The sequence below is a fragment of the Mirounga leonina genome, unplaced genomic scaffold (genome assembly GCF_011800145.1).
Source record: "Mirounga leonina isolate KUSES-001 unplaced genomic scaffold, KU_Mleo_1.0 Mir_165, whole genome shotgun sequence".
Classification (NCBI taxonomy): Eukaryota; Metazoa; Chordata; class Mammalia; order Carnivora; family Phocidae; genus Mirounga; species Mirounga leonina.
Window position 1 is genome coordinate 44,228,624 of NW_023270415.1, and position 26,786 is coordinate 44,255,409.

General features: G+C 39.0%; 1 protein-coding gene across 8 annotated transcripts in view; it reads left to right on the plus strand.

Annotated features, from left to right (window-relative positions):
• Positions 1-365: 365 nt before the first annotated feature.
• MTDH (metadherin) overlaps positions 366-26,786 on the plus strand; it is a 55,143-nt gene continuing 28,722 nt past the window's right edge. For 6 of the 8 annotated variants that reach the window (XM_035011577.1, XM_035011580.1, XM_035011583.1 and 3 more), the window contains exons 1-2: positions 367-1,090; positions 13,866-13,967. In XM_035011577.1, the coding sequence (XP_034867468.1) occupies positions 704-1,090; positions 13,866-13,967 (489 nt within the window). In that variant the 5' untranslated portion in view covers positions 367-703. Of the gene's footprint in view, positions 1,091-13,865; positions 13,968-26,786 lie in introns of all 8 variants that reach the window. The other 2 variants (XM_035011585.1, XM_035011582.1) reach the window with 2 other exon arrangements.

Genomic DNA, 26,786 nt, shown 5'->3' on the forward strand with positions numbered 1-26,786 from the left:
AAAACCTACACCTACTAGGGCGACTTTGACCCAGACACCCCGACCCGCAGTTACGCTCTTCACCCTCTCCCCCCACCCCCGACTTCCTCGAAAGCCCCTCCCCTGGACTATTTCAAAGCGCCACGTCTCCTAGCGCCAAGGGACCAGCCACCCGGCGGAGGCTTCCTGCAGTTAACCCCTCCCAGACGCCCGCCCAAGGTCTGCGATCCCGAGGCTCGGAGCCTCCACCAGGGCCAGAACGGGTCACCGCCAACCGCAGGAGCCGCGCCCTCGACCCAACGGCTCCCGCCCCGCCCCGCCCCGCCCTGCCCACGTGACACCCACGTCCCGCCCATGGCGCCCACGTGACCCGCGGCCATCCCCGCGCGCGGCGTGGATCGCGGCCCGAGCCGCCATTGTTCCGCCCAGGGACGACGGCGGGGCCTGGCACTGGCGCCGAGACGCCGCTTAGCGGCCGCCACTGGAGACACTCCCTCCCGCCGCCCCCCTCCTTCTGGCGGCGGCGGAGTGAGGCTGGCTAGGGGGACCTCGGAGCCCCCTCTCCTGGCGGCGGCAGCTGTCGATCCCCGGCTCCGGCGCGAGGGGCGGCCGCGATGCGCTCCGCCTGAGGCAGTCCGGCCCGGCCCTTCTTCGCCTCCCTTGACTCTTGGACGGCGTTTGTGCGCCCCAGCGTCATCCTGCGAGTCTCGCTGACGGAGGGAAGATGGCTGCACAGAGCTGGCAGGACGAGCTGGCCCGGCAGGCCGAGGAGGGCTCGGCTCGGCTGCGGGAAATGCTTTCGGTTGGCCTAGGCTTTCTGCGCACCGAGCTGGGCCTCGACCTGGGGCTGGAGCCGAAGCGGTACCCGGGCTGGGTGATCCTGGTGGGCACCGGCGCGCTGGGGCTGCTGCTGCTTCTCCTGCTCTGCTACGGCTGGGCCGCGGCTTGCGCCGGCGCCCGAAAAAAGCGGAGGAGCCCGCCCCGCAAGCGGGAGGAGGCGGCGGCAGTGCCGGCCCCGGCCCCGGCCCCTGACGATCTGGCCCTGTTGAAGAATCTTAGGAGCGAGGAGCAGAAGAAGAAAAACCGCAAGAAGTTGCCCGAGAAGCCCAAAGTGAGTAGGGGTGGAGCGGCGGTAGAATAGGGGCCAGGGGCCGGCGTGGAAACCCTCGAGAGAGCGGGAGGCCGAGCCCCAGCCGCCCCAGCCGCCCCAGCCGGGAGTGGAAAAGGAAAAGTGAGGTTAGTCAAGAGCTGGGACTCCGATCTCTCCAGGTGGAGGAGGGGATCGGTGGACGCGTTACTGGGGAATCGTGGAAATTCGGCAAGTGTAGGACGGGTGGGGAAGACTAGTTTCGAGGAAGGAAGTCAGACGGCGTGCGGTACGTGTGACTCGAAGCGCCCAGAGGTCAAGCCGTTTTCGGGAACCTTGACCGCCGGAATTACGTACCAGCCCTTCTTGAGGCCTACCGGGTAGGCTGCATGTGTGCAGAGTAATGGGACCTTAAGGTGGTGTTGGGACGTTGTGGAGAGACAGTGACTGGAAGACAGATGTCTGCTTCAAGGCATATTGAGACGGTAGTCAGTGGAGGAGATACGATGACCTAAAAAATCTGGGGCTTACAGAGGATTAAAGGTACCCAGGTCTAGACGCGCTTCCATTTTGGTTAGACTGTTTAAGGGAAATGGTTGCCCACTCTTATTCTTGTCAATGTGGCCAGTGGAGGCCTGAAGAGGAGTCAGGCGAGAGGGAGTCGGTTGCCTGATTTACTCTGGGGTACATGGCCCCAGGAGAGAGACCTAAGGCAAGTTGAGCGGTGTGCGAGGTTTTGAAAGAGAGTAAAAGGGGATGACAGAGCAGAATGGTGCAGTCTGAGAGAGAGCTTTAGGCACCGATTTACCTACCGGACCGCGTGTGGAAATGCAGAGAGCATTACATCCATTTTATCATGCCTTTCTGTTTTATTTGTATTTTCTTTACTGCCGTTTTCCCATTATATCTTTTATAGTTTTGTTTTTTAAAATACTTTACAGTTGAGCAGAGTTCGGAGGATGTGCAGAATTAGAAAGCGCTCTTGGCCTGTTATGTACGCTGAATTAAGCTCTTTACCTTTCAGTACAATAAAGTAAATGTAACCAAGGCCATACTTTGTGATATGCCCTCTGGTGTGTGTTGGGCAGTGGGAGGCATACACCTGGGAGTTAAGAGTCTATCCTGGAGATTAGTGTAGGAGACAGGTGCTGTAGGAGCACAAGTGGTGTTAATGAGGTCTGGAAGGTGGGAGACTAATTCCGTTGAAGGAATTTAGGGAAGTTATTGGAAGAAGGGGGATTTGAGTTCAAACTAAAGCAATGAGAGTATTGTTGGTACCAGTACAAAGAATAAGTCAGTATTAGAGAAGTGACAGGTCACAGTGAGTGCATTATTAGGCCTAGGTAAGTGATCACATTTTGTCTGCTGATTAAGAGGATGTAAGATACATACGAAATCTAGAAAAGGTACAACTTGGTCAGTATGAATTCTACCTTAAGTTAGAAGAGGAAATAGAACTGATTTGGAACATATATAATTAAATTTGTTGAGCACATCAAAGGTTACCAGAAAGTAATGTTATGGTGCACATAGAGAACTTGGCTCCAAAATAAGCAAAGAAGGTGATCTTGAAAAAATCACATACATTAGTAAGCCTAAACCCTATGTGGATGAAGCAGGTTGTGAACATTTCAAAGCGCTGTTTGGGATGTCTAGAATTTCGGATAGACTGGAGTCCAGAGACGGGTGCTCCAGGAGCCCATCCGAAGTGCATCATAACACTCAGATGACCTTTATCTGAAGAAGGAACAGACTTCTGTGAAACTTACACTGTGAAAAATACTCATCAGACTTGGGACTTACTGCTTCTCTTTTTCATTTTAGTTAAGGAATGGGGCAGTGAATAAATAAATCAATCTAATATTAAGCTTTGGGGAGTGGAGAATGGGACGACTAATCAAGTGGTAGAATGTTAATTGGGTGAGAAAATATCTTTGCCTACTTTATGGTATAGAAGTGTTGGAAAAGTTTGTCAGCATTAACAAAATTCTAGCTTTCAAACTTTTTTTTTTTTTTTTTAATTTATTTGACAGAGAGAGACACAGCGAGAGAGGGAACACAAGCAGGGGGAGTGGGAGAGGGAGAAGCAGGCTTCCCGCCGAGCAGGTAGCCCGATGCGGGGCTCGATCCCAGGACCCTGGGATCATGACCTGAGCCGAAGGCAGACGCTTAACGACTGAGCCACCCAGGCGCCCCTAGCTTTCAAACTTTTTTGACTGCAACTTACAGTAAGAAACACATTTTACATTACAGTACCTGCCCCCACTCTCCCCCCACCCACATATCAAACCATTCTGTTTTTCTTTAATGATATTTGCGACCCATCAGATTGGCTTCACATTTCAATGTGAGGCATGACCCACAGAAAAATACTGCTTTATGGGACTGAAAAGTAAAAGCACCCATTTGTGTAGTACTCAAATGCTTTGCACTGTGCTAAGTACTTACTTGGAGAAAAGCAGCATACTGCTTGCAATTTGAAGGCAGTAAAAAAGAACGCAATATTCATATGTCTCATTGTGAAGGGATACAAAAGTAAAAGCTCAGTTGCTCCCCAGGGAGCTTTTTATTCCAGTTGTGGAAAAAGATACACGAAAAAAAAAATTAACATCGCCAACCCAGTGTGGGCCCAGGAGGCTGTGAACGGCCTTATCACACAATCTGGCTTTGAATGTGGGTAGGAGCAAGGTAGTGGAAGAGGCTGAAGCAACAGAAAAGGCCCAGTAGAGGAAGACTTAACTCCGTCAGCCTGTGAGGAATGGGGACTAAACTTAAGTAAGGCGTTTAACCTTGCTCTGTTTAGCATGTCTTGTTTATAAATTGAGGATCTTAATTGAGTTAAAATACTGCAGGATTCCTCAAAATGTTATCTCCGACTACTTGCGATAGAGTTACTTTGAATGCTTACTAAAATTTATAGATTCCTGAGCACCAGAACAGATCTTACAAATTCAAAATCTCTGGAACTGAGTCCAGGGAATCTGCATTTTAACGAGCTCCCTTGGTAAATCCTTGCTATTAGTTTAAAAATGACTCATTGGTGTGAGACCATGAGATCCATAGAATAGGAGAGGTTTCTAAGTGGAGTCATGTTTAATCCTACAATTCATCTCTTCATTACTACATCATTCTGATACACATTTTAGGATATACCTTACTCTGATCCAACTAAACTCCTATGGGTTTGTAAAAGGATATTACATGTTTACTTAAATATTTTATTCTCATCTTTTTATCCCATTATTTTTAGTTCTCAAGTCATTCCAAATTTTGCAACTCAAGTTTTAAAAATTTGTTTCTAGTAGCTTATTTTTATCTGTAGAGTAGGTGATATTTAGTTCTCTAATATCTACCCATAAGCACTTTTTGAAATTTTTATATCATTTTGGTTTTTATCCCCCAATAATATCCTGGCATAGGTCTTTTAGGGTATGAATTGCGGTTTATTTCCCTATTAAAAGTGGAGGGGGTGGCACTTTTCTGGGTTTATTTCTTGGCATTTTTGGAAATCATTGTTATGTATTTTCCGTGACACCTAGTATGATGTGAGTATTAAATAGGCACTCAGTAAATATTTTTAACTTGACTTAGTCTGAGCAGTGATTTAGATGGATGTGAGATCTCAGATAACTGGTCTTTAACAAAAAATCATTGCTTTGGGGCGCCTGGGTGGCTCAGTCGGTTAAGCGACTGCCTTCGGCTCGGGTCATGATCCCGGGGTCCTGGGATCGAGTCCCGCATCGGGCTCCCTGCTCTGCGGGGAGCCTGCTTCTCCCTCTCCCACTCCCCCTGCTTGTGTTCCCTCTCTCGCTGTGTCTCTCTCTGTCAAATAAATAAATAAAAAATCTTTAAAAAAAAAAAATCATTGCTTTGAATCTCAACTGGAAGCCTATAACCCAGGATCAACTTCAACAAAAATTCATTTAGTGAAAAAGCTATTTTTATATTAGTGTAGGACTTCTCATAAAGATTTGCTATAGTGCAGTCATTGGTATCAATAAATTCACTGAATAGAGTAGTGTTTTGTCTTGTTTGCTGCTGTATAACCTTGCATAGTGCTTGGCACTCAATAAATAATTAACAAATGCATAAAGTAGTAAGATGTCCTACCAAAGTATTTATACAGCTCATTCCCATTCTTCATGCCTGGTAAACAGCCATATGAGCCACCTTTTTATTTTTACAGTGGATGATGGCTGTGTTTGCCTCTTCTGACTAAAATTTTGTGAGGTCCATCGTTCTACAGCCAATAATTCATTCTAATAGTATGCAGTATCTTTTGTAGTTACTACTTCTGTTCCAGTTTCATTGCCATTGCCCTACTTTTGGACTTTATTACCTTTTGCTTCAACTATACTAACAGCATCCTAACTGGTTTTCCTGCTTTCCGTCTCTTTGTTGCCATTCCTTTCTAGAACCCACTCCGGCTAGTTAAATCTTTTAAAGCCCAGCTCTGATCGTGACTTTCATGTTCACATCTTGTCAGTAGTTTCCCCATCACATGTTGAGTAAAATCCAGTCTATGAGATGGCCATGATGTAACCCCATCTTAGATTTATCTCTTAACCATTATCCCAAATGCATTACCATTAACTAGACTGCAATATTTCTTTATTCATATTATTTTGTTCCATTGGAAAGCCTTTCTTTCTGTATCTGTACAGTTTCTACCTATCCTTCAAGGAAGGCCCAGCTGTGGTGCTCTCTCTGCTATAAAGCCTTCCCTAGCTCCCCAGGTAGAGTTAGTCTCTTTTTTATATGTTTATTTTATATTTTATTATGATCTAAAACAAGAAGACAGAGCATTGCCTAGGAATGTACCTGTGGGGCAATTCAGATTTTTTTCCCAGCTCTGTGCACGTCCATGAGTGATCAGGAAAGCACCTCAAGTACTGATTTTGGAATTAGAAGTTAATTTTAGTGAGTAGGTGAACTTGCCAATATGGAATCCCTGAATAATGGAGATCAAGTTTATATTAGTCTGTATCTATAATTGGACCATTCCTCTCATCTCCTCATATCTAGGCATATACTTGACTTCTCCAATTGGAAATCTGGCATTTGTCTCAAATTTTAACATCTCCAAAACAATTCATGATTCCTTGCTTTCTCCTGGTCTTCCCCATTTCTGTGAATGGTAAATGACTGCTTGCCACCCATTCAGTTATTCAAGCCAAAAATCTGAGAATCATTCTTGATTCTTCCCTTTTCCTCACCTCCTTGTATCTTCCCTACCTCATGTCTAATCTAGGAGCAAATACCATCCATTTTATCTCCAAGATGTAATTCAGTTTGACTACTCTGTTCTGTTGTCTGGCACCTTAGCTCACTTGTGTAGCTGGAGCTTCTGCAGGCTGCCTCCAGTCCTAAAGCCAACACTTGTCTAAAATCAACACCTCAGTGGCTTTTGCATTTAAAACCTCAACTTCTTTCCTATGTGGCCCAGCACATGCGTTTCTTTCTAAGCTGATTTTGAGTTAATTTCCTCTTATTATTACCTCCAGCTATAGTGATCTTTTTTCAGTTCCTCAAATTCCTTCACAACCCAGTGCCTTTACATGAACTATTATTAACACTTCTGGAATAATCTTTTCCCCACTGTTCTAATCAGCCTGTAGCTCTCACCTTAAATCTCACCTTCGTAGAAAATCATTTTCTGATCACCCTATTTCACATAGTCATCCCGTTCTATATTCTGTCTCAACTTTTGGTATGTGGGGATGTTTTTTATTGTAAGTATCAGAGTTTGTAAATTACTTACTTATCCATTAACTTTTGGGGGGGTCCTCTGCCTCCACTAGGGGAAAGCCTCACTGGCCTTGAAATGCAATGGCAAACAGTGCCCAGTACTCGTAAGAGCCTTTGATAATTATTTGTTGAAATCAATTCTGAACAGAGTAACTATAATGATATCTCACAGTTTAATTGGATAGTTTATTTGGCTAAATAAATTTATCTTTTAAGATACTCCAACAGAATTATATCTTTTATTCTTTTTTTTTTTTTTTAAAGATTTTTATTTATTTATTTGACAGAGAGAGAGATAGCGAGAGCAGGAACACAAGCAGGGGGAGTGGGAGAGGGAGAAGCAGGCTTCCTGCCGAGCAGGGAGCCCGATGTGGGACTCGATCCCAGGACCCTGGGATCATGACCTGAGCCGAAGGCAGACGCTTAACGACTGAGCCACCCAGGCGCCCTATATCTTTTATTCTTAAGTAGTAGTTTTGCTGTATCATACCAGGTATTAGTAAAGGTAAATTATATCACTTGCCACCTACATACAGGATTTTCTTTTTACCTCTAAATCACTAGTGCCGTTAGTTTTAAGTACTAAAAGAATAATCATTTGAAAATAAGTAAATGAATAATCATTCGATGAAAAAATCCCAAGTCATAGTTAAAACAAATATTCCTGATTTTACAGAAAAGGAATCTTGAGATTCATAAAGATTAAATAACTTATTCAAGGGGCGCCTGGGTGGCTCAGTCGTTAAGCGTCTGCCTTCGGCTCAGGTCATGATCCCAGAGTCCTGTGATCGAGCCCTACATCGGGCTCCCTGCTCCGCGGGAAGCCTGCTTCTCCCTCTCCCACTCCCCCTGCTTGTGCTCTCTCTCTCTCTCGCTGTGTCTCTCTGTCAAATAAATAAATAAAATCTTTAAAAAAAATAAATAACTTATTCAAGGTCATAGAGCAAAGGAGTTTCAAAAGCTAAACAGTATCCTAATTTTTAGTCTACAAACTCAACTGTTACTTCCACTGTACCTCTCTGGTTTCTGTAGCATGTTCAAGGATGTTACTTTGCATTCAGAGAGCAAATCCAGTTTTCCCAATGAGTTACAGCTCTCTGTATTGCTTTTAAAATTTACTTTTAGAATCAGAAGTTTGTACTGAAAATTGTAATGACTTTTACCAAAGCTCCAGAATTTTGGCTCCATTTGTTTGGTTATATGACAGGGCTTTTTCTTTTTCTTTCTTTCTTTCTTTCTTTTTTTTTTTTTTTAGAGAATGAGAGACAGCATGAGAGGGAAGAGGGTCAGAGGGAGAAGCAGACTCCCTGCTGAGCAGGGAGTCCGATGTGGGACTCGATCCCGGGACTCCAGGATCGTGACCCGAGCTGAAGGCAGTCGCTTAACCAACTGAGCCACCCAGGTGCCCGACAGGGTTTTTTCATCTTGTCATTTTCTCCTGCCAGAGGCCTAGTAGAGAAGACCTTTAATAGTTCTGCTTATCTTAGATACCGAGAGCAGCAATAAACCCTCTGAACACCTGGGGTTTCTTTTGCATTTGGGCATTACTGCTTAATGCACTACTTCTCAAGTTCATGAAAGCTTTGACAGTATTTTTAAATTATTATTATTCAGGCAAAATCAAGGGCTCTGAGTGAGGAATTGGTGTTATTTGACCAGTTTTAAAGTTTACTTTTTTCTGTCCAGCTATGCTAATAGTTTTCAAACTGTGCCACAGAATGCCAGTATTCCAGAGGGCATCCAACAGGATCCAAGGAAGTACATGGCTGTGTATCTGCTCTATCAAATGTAGTCCTTATCTCAGTACCCATCAGAAGCAAAACCTTTGAAACCAATACCGTATTGAATTCTTCAGAAATCCTCTTAGCATAATTTGGCCAGGTGACAGGTGTGGCGTGTCATCTCTCTATCCTTTGAAAGTAGCTCTGAGCATCCCTGATGCAGTCAACAAGTGGATAGTTCGGAATCCCTGAAAAGAGTTGAGTCTTTGGCTAGCTGCTTAGAAGGCAACAGGATCTTTACTACTAAAGGAAAGATCTCAGGATACACAGCAAGATTGTGCAAATTTGAATTATAGGCCATATTTTTAAGATTGTTCTCTCGGTTATTAAAGAGTTTAAAATTGGGGTTGAATTTAAAAATAATTTGGTAAATTACTATGACTAAAGCTGTAGTTTATTGTATATTTAGTTTATGTAATTGATATATTCACATTTGGAAAAAAGACACAGTTCGTGCTTTCAAATAAATGACAAGGAATTGTTCTATCATGAATTTGTATCAGAACTCTTCAAACTAAAATAAACTGACTGAGGCAAGGTCTTGTTCGTTAGATAAGTTGATGTGTATAAAAAGCATCTAGCAAGGTGCTTGGCACATGGCAAATACTTGGAAATTATTAGTTATTGTCAGGCTATCTTTAATCTATCAGCTAAGGATGATGCACCTTGAATTTCTATAACATCTTGCCTTTTATCTTCTTTATGAAGGGTATAATGTATATACTTAATGCCTCCTGTATGTGCAATATAACTTTGAGCTAAGAAAATTGAAACTCCAATGACATCGTAACTTGTCCAGGTGGCACACATTTGAGAATTCAACCCTGGTTTCAGCTTGCCTTCAAAACCCATACTGTTTGCCTTTAAGGGGTGGGGTTGGAGGGGTAGGGAGAAGGGGGCAGAGTATACCTTTTGCCTTGTATTTTATAATGTGATGTTGTCTTCTTCCTTTGCTAGGTTCTAAGCTTTTTGAAGGCAGGGATTGTGCCTCACTTGTCTTTGTTTCAAGCTTTTAAGGGTTCTACGTATTACTCTACTATGTTCACTTACTGGATGTTGAGTGAATGAACATAAGTGAATATGATGTAATTTTCTTTTCTTAGGAAATGGTGAAACTATAAGCAGGTTTTTTTTTGTTTTTTGTTTTTTTTTTAAAGAAAGATAATATTACATTGCTGTCTCTAGAACAAGCCTGGACTATTTCTGGCCTCTGAGAGGATATATTTACTTACCATTTGTATTCTCTTAACTTCCCAAAAGAATTTGTGTCTGGAGTACTGAGCACATGTATTATTTGTTGGCCCTCTTGACCACCAGGACTTAACATTTATTTTGAGCTTCTAGTTTGAAAAGTGACCTGAATGCTAGAACATGAGGATAGGGATTTGAGCCATCCTAGCCATGTTCTCTCCTTTATTGTTGTTTTAATAAGAAACTTATATAAGACAAGTACTTTTTTTTTTTTTTTTTTTGTATTACAGATGATGAAGTCAAGGGTTAAGTCAAGGAAAATGCTTACAATCACAGGGAGTAAATACAGAAGTCGAGTCTTGATCCCAGTTTTGTCCAGCTTCAAAGCCCATGGTCTTTTCATATTCCTTTTTTTTTTTGGTAGTTGGTAGACTGCCTTTCTAGTTTCTAAACTTAAGGCGTTTCCAAGTAATTTAAGTCATGATTTTTATATTTTATGTCTAGAAATAAAATTTACATAGCTGAGTGAAAATGGGATTCTAAATGGTTTCATTTTAGAAGTCTAATGTTAAACCTTATATATGCTTATCTTAGATGTAGATTCTTTTGCAATTTAGAATCAGTTTGACAAATATGTACAGGCTGCTCAAATGGAGTAGATGTCTGTTATTAAGCATATCTTCTGGGGCGCCTGGGTGGCTCAGTTGGTTAAGCGACTGCCTTCAGCTCAGGTCATGATCTCAGGGTCCTGGGATCGAGCCCCGCATCGGGCTCCCTGCTCGGCGGGAAGCCTGCTTCTCTCTTTCCCACTCCCCCTGCTTGTGTTCCCTCTCTCGCTATCTCTCTCTGTCAAATAAATAAATAAAATCTTTAAAAAAAATTTTTAAAAAAAAGAGCATATCTTCTTATTCTAAACTTTGAAACTCCTGGAGGGCAAATTCCTTTCATTTGTCCTTGTTCCTGAGGTCCCTAGCCCATTGCCTGGTACTGAAGTACTTATTAAATGTTTATGGAATTGTATGGAATTAATAACTCGAAGGTTCACTAACACAAAGAATTTTATTTCCTTTAAATCAGGCATTATTAAATAAGAGACCCTACTCCCCTATGTGTCCCCCTTCTGCATTTTATTTTCTTGATTGTCAGCTAGGTATTTTCGTTCTGGTTTATCACCGCCCCTCCCAACACACAAACACACACTATGTTCTTTTCATGAATGGCATAGGAATTGGGGAATATATAATAATAAGGCAGGCATAGCGATGCCTACAAGGACTTTATCCATATAAGAAATGATTATGTCATTCTTCTGTTATTAGTTGATTTTCATGAGATTTGGAGAATGTTCTTGTCTAATTTAGAATATAGATTGTATGTTATATATGAAATTAGCCTTGGTTGGCCCTGGAAGGAACCCTCAGAGCGTTCTAGAAAATTTTATACTAGGGTACAATAAGAGGCTCATGTAGTTACTAATCTATGGAAACACACCATATATATTAAGGCTTCATGATGAGAGAAGATAATACTTTTATGTAAAACCCAGATTGGCAGTCAGGTTATATTTAAAGTGTTGGTTTGCAGTTAGTTACTTTTCATGTGAGCAGATCTACATAGTATTCTTCCATTTCTGGATTTGCTGATTTAAATATGGTTAACAATTTTCCAGGGCGAGGCCTTCTTGACCAACTAGTGGCAAGTAAGGGGACAGATTAGTGTTGCTGGTGGGTAGAAGAGGCACAGCCACCATAGTGTATCCTTTTCTCCTGCTGTCCAAGAGCTCTTTGACTTTATTCTTGGGAAAGGAGGCTTATTGTTTCATGTTATCGGGCATTTGGGGGGAGTTGTTGCTGACTTACGGACTCCCAGTAGTAGTGAGAGCAATATAAAGCCCCAGAGTTAGTGGAACATTGGGACATCTGCAGAGACCAAAGGAACAGCTGCAGTAACAGCCATTGCTTAAGTTTATGGTGCAAAGAAGGAAGTAAAATTGGCACAGGTTGATGGTGTGGGACCAACCTCCGGCTTGGTGGTCATTTCAGAGTCTATGAGATGGAAACGGAGTATTCCCTTTGTAAGTCACTGATAGAGGACTTCAGACTTCCTGGTTGATTAAGAGGAGAGATTGTTTCATCTTTCATTTGGGAGGCTGTATCAACAGTGTTTGCAGTTGGTCTCAAAGGAATTGCATTGAACTTTTTAGTCATTTTAAACCACTTAATTTCTTGCCTTTTAGCAGTTAATAAATAAATTAAAATGACTCCGTGTAGTCATTTACATGAGTAAAATGGAAATGCTATTTAAGTGACTATGATGGACAGTTTCCTGAAGGGATTAGTTAAGTGAAGTTTTTAGAAATGTAAGCCTGTGAGCTGCCAGTTAGAAGTGGGAAACTGGAATTGGAGCTGCCAAATCTAAGGTGGCGTAAGGCTTATATAGAAAGGTAAAGCCAACCACAGGAAATCAGAAAAAGTTTGGCTAAAGAGGATAGTATGAACTAAGAACTAGCATATGTTGGATATTAGAAAGTAGAATTAAACAGTTTTATATTCCTGTTGTGGTTATGGCTCTAAGTCCAAATTCCTTTTAGGGTTTCTTACCTTTCTCTGTAGTACCCCCCCCCCCCCCCCCCCACACGTCCCCCAGACACACACACATATACAGACACAGGAAGGTGGATTAGAGGAAGCAGCAGGAAAGTGACAAAACAGCAGGGGAGAAAGAAAACCAAATGAAGAGTGAGGAGACCTGGTTTTGGCATCTGACTGACTTCAAGTTGCTTAAGAGCCAGCAGATTAAATTGGGATTAATTGGGAATTTCATTTCAAAAGACAGCTTTTGTTTTGGTTTTTCTTCCATAAATCTTTGTGAAGCCTACAAATTGGGTTTTAGAATATTAATGGTCTCTTTCTCTAACTGTATATCCCTGGTAATTTTGAACACACTCAGGGAAAGTCAAGTTATAGAAACTTGAACATTCATATTGTTTTCTTGAGTATGGCTCTGCTATAGTGAATAATCTGGTGGAAGTCAATTCTGCAAGAACTGGAAATAAGGCAACTGAAACTAGTGTATTGATTTACTAACTCATTGTGTTGGAATATGAGGAGAATAAGCAAGTGAAAAGAAGTAGTAGGATCCATAAAGAAGAGGTTAGAATACAGATACCTGGACCCCATTCTTCAAATTCCTGAATCCTAAATACATTTCTGGTGATAGAGCTCAGAAATTGTTTTTTTTGGGGGGGGTAGCCCCCAAAACAAGTGATTCTAATGAAAAGCCAGATTTGGAATTCACAGACTTATTTTTATTCATGAGCACCTCTAAGAGCTATCATTTTATTTTAGGAGTGTTAAAGCTGAGGTAGCCTTTCTTAAGCTTTAGCAGCGGATTGGTAAATTTCTTAACCCCGGAACAATAGAGCCATTAGATAATAGAATTACAAGGGATATTAGAGATAATCTTATACAGAGGCCAACGGACTATGGCCCATGGACCAAATCTGGTCCTCTACCTGTGTTTTGTAAATAAAGCTTTATTGGAAATAGCCAAACTCATTAATTTATTCATCTGTGTCTGCTTTTGTACTATAATAGTGGAGTTTTGTGTTGCAACAGAGACGATATTGCCCACAAAGCCTAAAATATTTCCTGTCCCTTTACTGACAGAGCGTGCCAACTTTTGAATTGATCAGATCTATCATTCTATATATGTAGAATAAGACTAAAAGATAATGAGCGAAACATTCGGAGATTACACAACTAATTGGTAGTTAGAGTGCAAATGCAGTATAATTCCCTTTTTTCCTGCTTTCAGTCCATTATTTTTTGCTGGAGCAACTGATACCTGAGTAAGATCAGAAAATGTATTTGTTTATAGGTTCATTATTAATTATATTATGAAACACAGTTACTATGAATAGTAGTCCAGGTCTTAGATAACATGGCTGTACAGAAACCTTTTAAATTTGGGTCAGGGGGTAGAACTTGATTGTAGTATATTCTGTTTCCTGAGTATAAATCTTTGGTTTGACCTATTGAGTAGTTTGATAACAAGATTCTTTTCTGTTGCCTGTGCAGCCAAATGGACGGACTGTTGAAGTGGCTGACGAGGAAGCTGTCCGAACTCCTCGAAGTATTACAGCAAAGCAGCCCTTAGAGACAGATAAGAAAAATGAAAAGGTAAGCTTGAGAACATATGAAATTATATGCAAAGCTCTTAATAAAGAGAGTAACATACAAAAATGATGCTTTTCTGTTTCACAAAAGTATACATATACTCCCCATTAAGGACAGCTGAAAATCTGAATTTGTCATAGCAGATAGGTGGTGCAGGTTTAGGTAAGTTGTTTTGTTTTTTTACTTTTAAAAGGAAGGATATGTCACCAAGTATTTTAAACATGCTGTGGCATTATTAAATACTCATTTTGCCAAAAGAATTTACTCATGACTTGAACATCTTTTATATGAGTAAGGTTCCAGGTATGTAACATCCCTCTTATTTGAAAACAGAACTGTGTTATCTTTGTTAATAGTGCACTTCTGACATAAAAAGCTTACCAAAATTGTTCTGTGGTATTAAGGTTGAAACAGATTGCTGTTCTGATGGAGATATAGTTGTCTTCTTATTAAACAGTTTGACTTTGTTTAACAAAAGAGAATGTTCTATATTCAGGTCATTATTAAAAGGTTTGGATGTGCACTCTTAAGTTTTCAAATAAGACAATCTGTCATACCCCATAAATGATACATTCCTGGGATTTTATTCATTTTTCAGTTTTCAGTGTTAGAACTGACCCAGTTTTTATTTGACTCTATTTAGTTTGTAAGTAGGCAGAATGTAAAAAACTGTTAACAGTGGGTTGTTCTGTTGTGGGAGAGAGACTTTTCATTTAAATCCTTTTGGTACATTAAATACTTGTTCCCCCCTCCCCCTTTAAAACCCTACACATGCATAACTTCTTTTCAAGAAAGACAGACAAAACAAAAAATAACCAGAGGTAGGTAAGTGGTTTCTAGGAATCAGAATGCAGCAGATCCAGTCCTACAGAATAGTAGTATGAAATGGTTGCTACAGTTTCTGAATGCTTGCAATTTCAAAATGTCTTTGAAGAACTGGCAAGATCAGTTCTCCCCCTGTAACCCAATGAAATTGGTCTAGGGCCACGACAGTTGCAGGTGGGATGGCTTAAAATGAAGGATAGTTGTGGGAAAGAGTTGAATTTATGCCTGATTTTGCCTTTGGCAGAAAAATAAATAGTAAATGACTTGTATTAGCAAATAAGGATACAATTTTGGGATTGTGAATTTACAGAATGAATAGTTTATATGTCTAATATGGATTTATACTTCTTCCATGTAAAGTTTCCTTATTTCTGGGCTTTCTACTAGTGAGCATTTTATGCTTGTTCTTGCTTCCAGTTCCTGAATTATCCTATAAAATTTGTAGTTGGAATAATTGATGAACTACCATTCATTTCTGATTGATGAGTTATATGTAGATTGGGTGCATGAGGATGTAAAACTATAGTTTAGAGTTTATAATCATTCTGAAATTTCTGATAGAAAATAATTATAATTGACATTTGTTAAGTATCTGTAATATGGCAGGCACTGTGCAAGGTGAGGTGTGTGTATATGTGTGAATATATTTACATATATCTAGTAGAGACAAGTTACTGGGTACCTACTGGGTATACTTTTAAGACTTTATAGAATATTTATATGTTACTTTATTTATGCTCACAAGAGCACTGAGGAGGTGGTATTATACCTGTCTTACAAATAAGAAACCTGAGGCATAAGTTACCAAAGCTACTAAAAGTAGTCAGTTCTATCCCAGACCCATCTGACTTCAAAGTGTGCTTTTTACTGCTCTGTATGATTTCTGATTCTTTCATAAACTCTACAAGGCGAATAGAAAGAGCCCCATCGTACAGATAAGGGCTCTGAGGCACAGAGGGATTTTGCAGTTTCACTCATTTCATAGTTTTCTGAAGTAGGATTTGAATCAGCTCACTCTGGTGCCAAAGCCCATGCACTTGTTAATCACTTGATGGTACCGCCTCCTTTCAGTTGCTGTTGATTTTTAAGGACAAAGCTTCTGCCTTTGGTTTGCTGCCTATTTGATTTGACTTTTTGCATAGTAGTAAATGCTGCAACTCATGGCTAGTGTTTCTTTTTGCCATCTGCATCTTGAATTTATGCTTTTAACCTTGTTCCAGTCCAAGAGACCTCATTTCAGTTAATTTTTTATGCTCTTGCACTGTGTGTTTTTGTGTGTTTTAAATATGTGTTTTTTAAGACTTTTTATTACTTTTTTTGTAAAGATGCTTATCATAGATCTACTTAAAAACCTTAAGACACATTATTGTCTGTTTTCGTCTCAGAGCCATATCTTGGGCACTTTGAGAAGTACAGTTTGCCTGTAGAATAATTGCAGTCTAAGCTGTGATACTGAATACCTTGCCCTGTCACTTGAGTAAACCTCACAGAGAAAAACATGGTCTAAAAACCATGTATGACAAGAGTTATAGATCTTGGGTCTATAAAGCAAGTTAAACTACCATAGTTGTCTAGGTCTTTATTTGGCTGTGAAGGTCAATGCTTCATTGATACTGGTCTCTAGCAGAGTCCACATAGGACCATTAGCTAGGCTGAATGTATTGTGCTGTTAGGTGCTGAAGGGAATAAGAAGAATGGAAGATGTACTTAGCCCTCAGAGAGATTGCAGTCTAGTTAAGGAAATGCAAGCACAAGAGAAGATACCAGGTAACAAGGCTTTGAGTGCCAGATATTCATAGGAGTAAGATTATTCTATTTGGGTGGCCAGAAAAGATTGACTTAATAGGACTCTTAAGGATGGGGATGGTATTTCAGTAACAAGAAGTAAGGAGGCCAGTTCTGGCAGGTGAGAGAAACAGATGAACACAATCAGACATTATTCAGCTGAAGCAAAAGAGCATATTCAGACATACTCAATGGAAAGCCCTAGACAAGTTTGACTGGTCAGGGTGGAGTGGGGGTATGACAAAAATAGGTATGTTCAGCTGGCAGCAACATTTATGAAAACAAATCAGGTTTGCATCAATGATGATGAGGGTCTGAATTAAAATAGCAGTGTAAAGATCGTTAGAGAAACAATAGAAACAAAAATGTATGAAATTTGGTCACTGTCAGGTTGTTCAGGATGAAGTCAGTGGTATCCTACTGAAATACTAATATCACTCATTATAAGTATTAATAAGCTCTTACATTTTTATGATGCTACAATAATACAAATATTTTCACATCTCTTAGCCCTGATGAATAACTCTTGGTTGGGGAAGGAGGGGAGTATAATCATTTTTTTCAAATCCAGCTCATTAAAAAGAGTTTAGTGGATTGCCCAACATCACATAGCTAGTAAATAATGATCCCTAAATTTTGCGGGGGCACCATTTCTCAAAGTGTGGTTTGTGGACCCCTGGAAAGGGGCCTCGGGGACCTTTCGTTGGGTCCAACTGTTTTCATAACAATAGAGACATTTGCCTTTCTCAGTGTGTTGATATTTGCATTAATGGTACAGAAGCAGTAGCAGGTAAAACTGCTGACCTCCCAAGCACAAATCATGACTGTGACACCAAAGTGCTAGTAGCTGTATTCTTTATTGCAATCCACTCACCATTAAAAAGAAAAAGAATGCCAGTTTCACTTAAGAGTGTCCTTAAGCTGTAAAAATGATCATTATTAGTTTTATTAAATCTTGACCTTTGAACACATGCTTTTTAATTATTTTGTATGATGAAATGGGAATTATACATACAGTGTGCTGTGTAGTGAAGAACAGTGGTTGTCCTGAGGACAAACACCAGTACCGTTGAATTACAGTCCTGACTAGCCACTTCGTTCATGTTGCTCCATTTTAACATGAAAGAAGAACTGATAGATAGGCCATGGTGATTTAGAGTTGGGTATTTGCAGACATTTTCTCAAAAACAGTCAGGATGATCCTGTCACTTCAAGGAAAACAACATTTAGTATTTATTGCAAATGATATAATGATTTGTTTCCAAGTGAAAATTGGAAATTTAGAAAATTTGTATCTGCTACCATGAGCTTGACAGCATCCCAGTGCTTAAAGAATTTCTGATAAGATCAATTGTGATATTAACGATTGAGATTTTTAAAAATACTGTATACAATGGAATATTTTAACATTTTAGAAGATGTGTGTGACTCACTGAACCGGTATTTTCCAAATGACCAATGCTTGCGTGTTACAAAATCAGGCAGTGTAAAAGATTCATTCAAAGTGCAGGATAGACCAATAGAATATGGGAAAGTTTATCGATACAGATTTCATGTTGCAACAATTTTTAAGAAACTACCACTTGACAAGTTTTGGCGTAGTGTTTCTTCCTTCCTCTGCTTAAAACTCTTCACAGCTGGGCGCCTGGGTGGCTCAGTTGGTTAAGTGACTGCCTTCGGCTCAGGTCATGATCCTGGAGTCCCTGGATCGTGTCCCGCATCGGGCTCCCTGCTCGGCAGGGAGCCTGCTTCTCCCTCTGACCCTCCCCCCTCTCATGTGCTCTCTCTCTCATTCTCTGTCTCAAATAAATAAATAAAATCTTTAAAAACAACAACAACAAAAACTCTTCACAACTTCCCATTGCTCTTATGCCACAGTCTTGAACATAACCGCTCAAGTCTCTCTTCCTATCCCTGACCCTCCCTAAGCCCAAACACATTGGTTTTCTGTCTTTCTTTTTTATTAAACAGCTTTATTTTGAGATATACTGTAGAATTTATTTTGTTAAAGTATATGATTTCAGTGTATCTGCAGAGTCATAGTGTAGTTTTTGAACGTTTTCCTCTTCTCAAAAAGAAATCTTGTGCCCATTACCAGTCATGCCCATTACCAGTCATGCCCCATTTTCCCTTCTTTTCCTCTTAGCCCCAGCCCCTGTCAACCACTAATCTTTGGTGTAATATCAAAGAAGAATGCAATTATCTGAAAAAACTATTAAGATAGTCCTCGTTTTTCCAGTTATATATGTATGTGTATGTAGCCAGATTTTCTTCATATGCTTCAAATAGTGTATCACACAGTAAAATTAAATGCAAAAGCAGGTATGCAGGCTGTCTTTTATGAAGCTAGACACTAAAGATATTTGCAAAATGTAAAGCATACCACTGTTCTCACTAAAATGTTTGTTGTGGAAAATATGGTTCATATAGGTGTAATTATACAATATGTAATGAGTCTACTGTTCTGAAATAAATTAATATATATCTAAATAATATCTTAGTTTTAATTTATAATATGGTAGATATCAGTAGGTATAATCCATGTAAACAAAGGCTCTTTGACATCCTCAGTCTGTTTTAAGAGTAATCCTATATCCAAGAAGTTTGAGAACCACCACTCTAGGAGTAATCAGTGTTTAGAGGACCAAAGACAAACTTACTCCAAGGCATCATAGATTTTAAACAAGTGTAAGGTATAGCAGCTCTTAGCAAAACAGAGAACGCCTGCATGCCCAGTGAGCCTACATGCATTTGTGTTTTACCTTCTATAACACATCTTAGAAACTAATTTAAAACCAGGGATTGGCAAACCATAACCTGTTTGCCATGTCTAGCTCTCTGCCTATTTTTGAAAGGGAGTTGGAATGCAGCCACACTTACTGACTTACTTATTGTCTATGGCTGCTTTTGTACTCCCAACAGCAAAGTTGAGTGGTTGTAAGAGGCCTTATAGTCTGCAAAGCCTGAAATATTTACTGTCTGACTTTTTTTTTTTGCTGAAACCCTGTTTTAAACTCCAGTATAGTCTTTTGGATTCATTAAAATGTTTTTATCTGGAATGCTTTGAGTCTGATTGTGTAGGCCTTGGACTTTTGACTTTTCGGGCTCCTTGGGCCACAAAATCTAGTTTCGTGAGTCTTGGATTCCCATCCAAGGAGTTAGTTTTCAGTATCCCCTTTAAGGCAAACACTATTTTCTATAAAAGAGGGTGTATCTTGGGCACCTGGGTGGCTCAGTTGGTTAAGCGACTGCCTTCGGCTCAGGTCATGATTCTGGAGTCCCGGGATCGAGTCCCGCATCGGGCTTCTTGCTCAGCGAGGAGTCTGCTTCTCCCTCTGACCCTCTCCACCTCATGCTTTCTCTCTCTCTCTCAAATAAATAAATAAAATCTTTAAAATAAAAAAAAAAAAGGGTGTATCTTACCAGAGAAACGTCATTTCTGCTCCTAGAATTTCCTGTCTAAACTCTGACAAATGCAGAAATGAGACCAGAACCAGGACTTCCACCCTAGCCCATCCTTTTTCCATGATGCTGTAGTTGTATGAGGCAGGAGGGGATCGAAATACGGTGAAATAATGAATTTGGTTTTAAACATACTAAAATTGAGGTAAAAATGGGGTCTCCAAGTGGAATTAATTTATTAGGCTATTGGAAATATGAGAACCGTATCTGGGAAAGAGTTCGGGGCTAGATAAAAAGAGTTCTTAAGGAAGGTTTCTTGTAATTTTTTTAAGATTCTGGGTAGATAGCCATGCTACTTATGTGGTGTACCATAATTCATGAGCTCACACTAAACATATTTAAATAATTTAATGGCTTGGATGATGGATCAAGTATACAAATATGATAGCCCAGAGGTTTTATTTTGGGGACAGTGAGAGTTGGGCAGACAGGGCTATATGTAATGCAGTCTACTTTTAGGCTCTTCCATTGATTAACCAAATATTAATTGAATACCTTCTCTCTGCAAGGTACGTTATTCTAGGCACTAGGAATATAATGGTTGATAAAATGGGAGCGGGGGGACAACTGAAAACAAGCAAATATATTCTCTCATGTCAGATGGTGGTAAGTGCTGTGAAAGAAAATATAATTAGGGTAAGGAGAAAGAGGTAAAGTTTAAGTTGTGGGCACTTCCCTGCACCTGCAATCCTGCTCCTTCCTTGCATTCAGGAAAATGCATCAGGATAGTAGTGAGTAGAATAGTCTTGGCTCTAGTTTGAATTATACCACCTCTGCCAGCCACCACCACCACCACCTCCTCCAGAAAAGGGGGGGACATCAATTGCAACTCTCTCTACTTTTAAAAAGGTTTATGACACTTTTTATAATTAATCTCATCCTAATATTGTGTCACCAAGTTACTAAGATTAAGAATTGCTGGTGTAGCAAAATGTAAGTAATATGCTCTTTGAACTGTCCATCCTTTGCCATTTAACCATGCCCAGCTTGTTTATATGTTTGAGACAAGTGAGAAAAAGAGTGCTAAATATGGAACAATGTAAAATAAGGACTTGCCATATTTGTTTAGGCAGAAAGCGAATGAAATTGATTTAAAGCAATAGTTTTCAGATTTTCCAAGTGGCAATTGATTTCACCAACTAACATTTTAATTTTGTCAGGTATGTACATTTTTAAAACCACTGTCACCATTACAAAAAAAAAAAAAAAGGAATTTTGACACAGTGGAAAGAGAAAGAACAAAAATCTCAGAAAACAGAATAGTTTTTGTCATGAATTAGTGGAAAATCTTACATACTAGCCACTCATCCGCAGACAAAAGCATCATAGTATCCACTTCTGACCTCTAGGAAATACTCAGCATTCCTCTTTTTCAGGTTCCATTTCCTTTATCACTCCTGACTTTACCAGCAGTGGCTTTAGATAATTATAGGGCTTTAAATATCAGTTATGTCAGTTCACCAAAATTTTAAGGACCAGTATTTTCCAGAAAAGAAAATTAAGAAATTGAGTAAGGATTACATTTAGAATCTGGCTGCCTACTTTGGTGCATATAACTGATTGCAAAATAAAGTATCCTCTAACTTAAAATTTGTACAGTATCTCTCTTAATGATAGTTTTTGACTCTATACGAATATTTAGACTCCCTAAAATTGAGCACTCCTCTGCCTTTTTTTTTTTTTAATACTTCACAATTCCTTAAAATCTGCTAAGAAGCAGCCATTTCGGTAGATCTGCTTTTGCTGCCAACAAATACCTTTTGCTGCTCTAATAAGTGTTATCACTTATTTTTGGGTGTTGTCTAATACTAGGAATATTCATTTATGTTAGGAAGTTAAAGGTAGAGGCTGAGCTTATTTATGGAAGTCATTTTAGTGTCTTTTTTTGATAACTCAGCTTATAATTTTTGATATTTTAAGTTCTGTGAATTCGAAAGCATATTACTTGTAGTCCTAGAACTGCTTCAGCTGTGCTTTTTAAGACCATTGTCTCCAGAGTGGAGTATACAGGAGGATCCATTGGGATGAAGGAAGAGAATATTGGACTTTCTATTTATACTTAGTTTTTTATTAAAACAAATGAAGCTTTATTCATTTCAATATATGATGTCATTGGCATCCTCATTTGGAATATTAGAGGGTAGTAAGACACTACGTGGGCCAGATCCTGAGAAGAATGGGAAGCTACAGTGGAAAGACTGCCCTCATTGGTTCTTTTCTCATAATATATTTTGACAGATTGCAATTGATGTGTGCTCAACTCTGTGGGTTTCTTGATTGTGTTACCCAGTTTAAACTAGACTAACCTTTAGTGAACAGGCTAGGAAGCTGCCGACTGTAGATGATGATAATGCAAATAAACAGAAAAATAGAGTGGGCACTACTATTCCTACTAAGACCTCTGTCAGTCACATCATCATGAGGTTAAGATGATTTAATCAGACCTAATAAGAAATTGGTCACAAAAAATGGAATCATCAAGGAAGATTTTTGAAACAAATATATTCTTACTTCTGGTAAGAAGCCTTGCCCATTTATACTGTGACTTAAGATTTTAGCTAGTGATATTCTGAAACTGTCTCAATCAGCAGGATATCTAAGCATTCAGAATGTGAAGATTGGCCTCCGCAGTTTTTTTTTAAAGATGATTATTTATGCAGTACCCAATAGTACAGAATTTTACTAAATATAATTAAGAATGCTTAGAAGCCACTCTTGGAGGTTTCTTGTTTAAAAAGGGAAAGACATATGTGGGGAAACACTTGTTCTTTCTGCCATGGTAAAATCGCAAAAAACAATATGACAATCACCCGGAACACATTCTTTCATCAGCATGTACTGTTGGGTGCAGCATAAAAACATTGTTGATGAATTAAGTAAATCAGTAGCAGAACAAATTGCAAATTGGAAAAATGTACAGATGATTCTGACATTACACTTGGGGAACTCGGTATATTCTATTTCAGTAATGAAATGCATAAAGAACTAGTTTTGTGAGCAACTAAAGATAAAAAAAAAAATACAAAGATACCTTCTCAAGAATAGATCACTTAATTTAAATTTTTTGGTGTGGAAAAACTAAATAAAAGCCACTGATGGAGGGCCCATGTGAACTGGAATTTAATTTAAAAAAATAAAATTTGGGGAATAGGGAGATGAAGCCATAGAGATAGCATGCACAAAATTCATTCACTGCATTATTTCTAGAAATCTGTGGTGGCAAAAAAGGTGTAAAGCCAGACTGTAAATTGGAAAATGAGGCCTTTAATTTATGGTAAGGGCAAGGTGGGAATCATCATCTTTTATTCTACAAAGAAGAGATTCATTGATTATATTTGTCAAAATACTTTTAGAAAGCTGACCAACTTAAAAAGCGAGCCACACATTTTTCTTTTACTAAAATTCAAGTGTTTCAAATATGTTGATCTTTTTTTATAATGACAGATTATACTTAGCAGATCTTTTTGGGAAAAATTTGTACTTAATCTGTCCCGTCAATGTTAAGGAAACTTTAACGAGGTGTGTCAGAAAGTAGCTGATTTTTTTTTTTTTTTTTTTAAGAAACTAATGCAACGAAGAGTGTATTCTGAGAAGTTTACACCATTGTGTGATTTTGTTATTAAAAATTATTTGTTACTTGTGAAAATTATCATATCTGCATAATTTAACAGCTCAGGAGCAGTTTTCTAACAGAAAAATAGCATAGCAGCCCAGGTTCTGGAGCATGCTTATCAAATCCCAGCTCTGGCACTTAAGAATTATGTGATCTTCGGGTTGGTTGCTTAACCACTCGGTGCCTCCCTTCTCTTATCTGTAAAGTGGAAATAATAGCATTTGCCTCATAGAGCTATTTTGAGACTTAACTGGGTTAATTAGAAAGGTCTATAAGTGATAGCAATTACAACCAACTTTTTTTAATTTAAGTGTTTTTAGTGAATCCATTTTTTAAAAATGCCAAAATAAAGTAAAACCATCAGATTCAATTGCAGGAACACCTGGTGTTGAGGAAGACTAAATTTTATTAGTTATATTTCCACAAAAACCTTTGCCTACTTAGAGGATGAGGTGGAAGAATTAATGTCATGTTTTAGTAAGCGTGGCCTTCATTTAAAGATTTTATTTATTTATTTTTGAGAGAGAGAATGAGAGACAGAGAGCATGAGAGGGAGGAGGGTCAGAGGGAGAAGCAGACTCCCTGCTGAGCAGGGAGCCCGACGCGGGACCCGATCCCGGGACTCCAGGATCATGACCTGAGCCGAAGGCAGTCGCTTAACCGACTGAGCCACCCAGGCGCCCTAAGCGTGGCCTTCATTTAAATGGATCTGTGTACCTTTGTCAGGTATGATAGTTTTTAATATTAAAAGTATTAAAGTATTAAAATGCATGAATTTAGAAGATTATTCAAAAATAATGAAGCATATTCAGTCCTATTGCTCTGATGTTTTACACATGTATACATCATCAGTAGTAGGATATGTGTAAAATTTACAAATAAGCATTTTGGAGTGTATGTCTAGCACTTTGTAGGTATTTAATAAATCTTGATTGCATGATGACCAGCCATTCAAGAGAGGCTAAGGCTAGCTCCATGGTAGAGTCTGACAACGAATTGGGGGAAAGAACTATAGTAACAAGGGAGCTAGAACTTTGTATTTGCAATTTTCCTTCAAAAGTGTTAACTGTAGTGGAGCTGCCCAGAAGTAAGGTGTTCCTCTGAGTAGGATGACTGGGGCAAATAGTAGCATGTATGCATATTCATTTTAATGCTTTTTATAATATGTTATTAAGTCTCATCTGGGTAAGCATGATTTTTTGGTTAGTTTTTTAAAGGTAACTAAAACAAGACCTAAGCCAAGATAGTTGTCTTTATTTTTCTGCAGATTTTATTTTAGTGACACATCACAGTATTTCAGTGTGAATGTAATTTCTATCCTTTTTTCATAGTTGCTTTCCTTGAAAAAGTCTTATTTATGTATACTGTTTTGTAGTTGGCAATCCGCTTTCACATTTTACTTAATCCTTAAAAGACCTTATGTGAGGTTAGGAATTTTTGTCCCGTATGGCAGTTGGGGAAAAGGGTTTAGAGCGATTTAGCCCAAAATCACATACCTAATACATGATTAAATTTGTATTTAGAGTTAAATGTAGAGAGACAGAATAGCAGAGTATTTGTGAGGGCAGGATCTAGAGTTGGAACTGAATTTTAGCTCATTTTACCACTTAATAACCCTATGACCTCAGGCAATTTATATAATCTATGGCCTCAGTTCTCGCATCTATAAAATGAGGGTACTTTAGGTAGTTCCTGTAGGTCTGTACTATCCAATGTGGTAGCTACTTACATGGCTATTGAGCACTCTTTCTCATACTATGTTATTAATAGTTTTTTATATTAATTACATTTTGAAATAGTATTTTGAATGTGTTGATTTACATATATTATTAAAATTAATGTTACCTATTTCTTTTAACCTTTTAACCTGTGTGCTAGGAAGTTTTAAATTACTAACATGGCTTGCATTATATTTCTATTGGACAGTGCTGCTCTAGACCAGGGGTTGGCAAACTCTGGCCCCCGAAATCCAACCAGTTGCCTATTTTTGTAAATAAAATTTTGTTGGAACACAGTCATACCCATTTAATTACATATTGTATACAGCTACTTCCATGCTATAATAGCAGAGTTGTACAATTGCTACATGTAGAGATACATATGCTTTGCACAGCCTAAAATATTTACTGTTTGATCCTTTATAGAAAAAGTTTGCTGACCCCTACTTTAGGCTGTAATCGAAAAGTGCTCAAGGTATTGTGTGTACTTGAGAGTGGATATGAGAGACAGACAGACAGAAAGTGGCCTGGTGGTGGACGCCAGTGGGAAGAGGGTAGTGGGGACTGATTAATACTAGGTACCAGCTTTCTTTTTCGGGATGATGAAATCATTCTGGAATTAGACAATGGTGATAATTGTACAGCCTCGAGTATACTAAAAACCACCGAATTGTACACTTAAGAAGGATAAATATTATGGAATGTAGATGATAGCTCAATTTTTGTAAAGTGGATATGAGCCTGGTTTGGTAGGTGTAATAAAGCAGTACACGAGACATGATAGATGTTCATGAGAACATGCGAAGAAACAAGTACAGATCAACTATGGGAAATAAACATTGTTTTGAATAGTTTGTTGTGTACTCCTGTTGTCAAAGAATTTTTAATCACTCTGAAGAGCTGTCATTCATTGCTTACTCAAACTATCCTTTACTGCTTTACCCATGAAAAAGGCTTACTATCAAGATACAATCTTCTTTGGTGGTAAACTTAACTTTAAGATAGTGTACAATAATACATATGTGTAGCCAATATTAATAAATAGTTAAATGTGTGAATACAAATTATAAATAAAATCACTGTTTCATGAATGTTAGTACTCTTCTCGAAGCACTAATCTATAGGAATCATGGCTTTATGAGGTTTTAATGAACTTTTGAGAAGAGAAAATATTAGCGGAAGGGAATTGGAAGGCTATTTCAAAATATCCTTACCTTCTGTGTGTGTAGGTATTTTTTCTTTAATGAATTACTAAATACTAAACATCTACCATATATGAATTCTAGGTATTTTCACATTGCTCTGAAACCAACAAAATATTATCTACTTTGTACAGTTGACTCACTAATTTGCTATACAGTAGGGTATTCCAACAATATGTTTTATGAAATCCAAAAACCAATAATCAGTGCATCATTT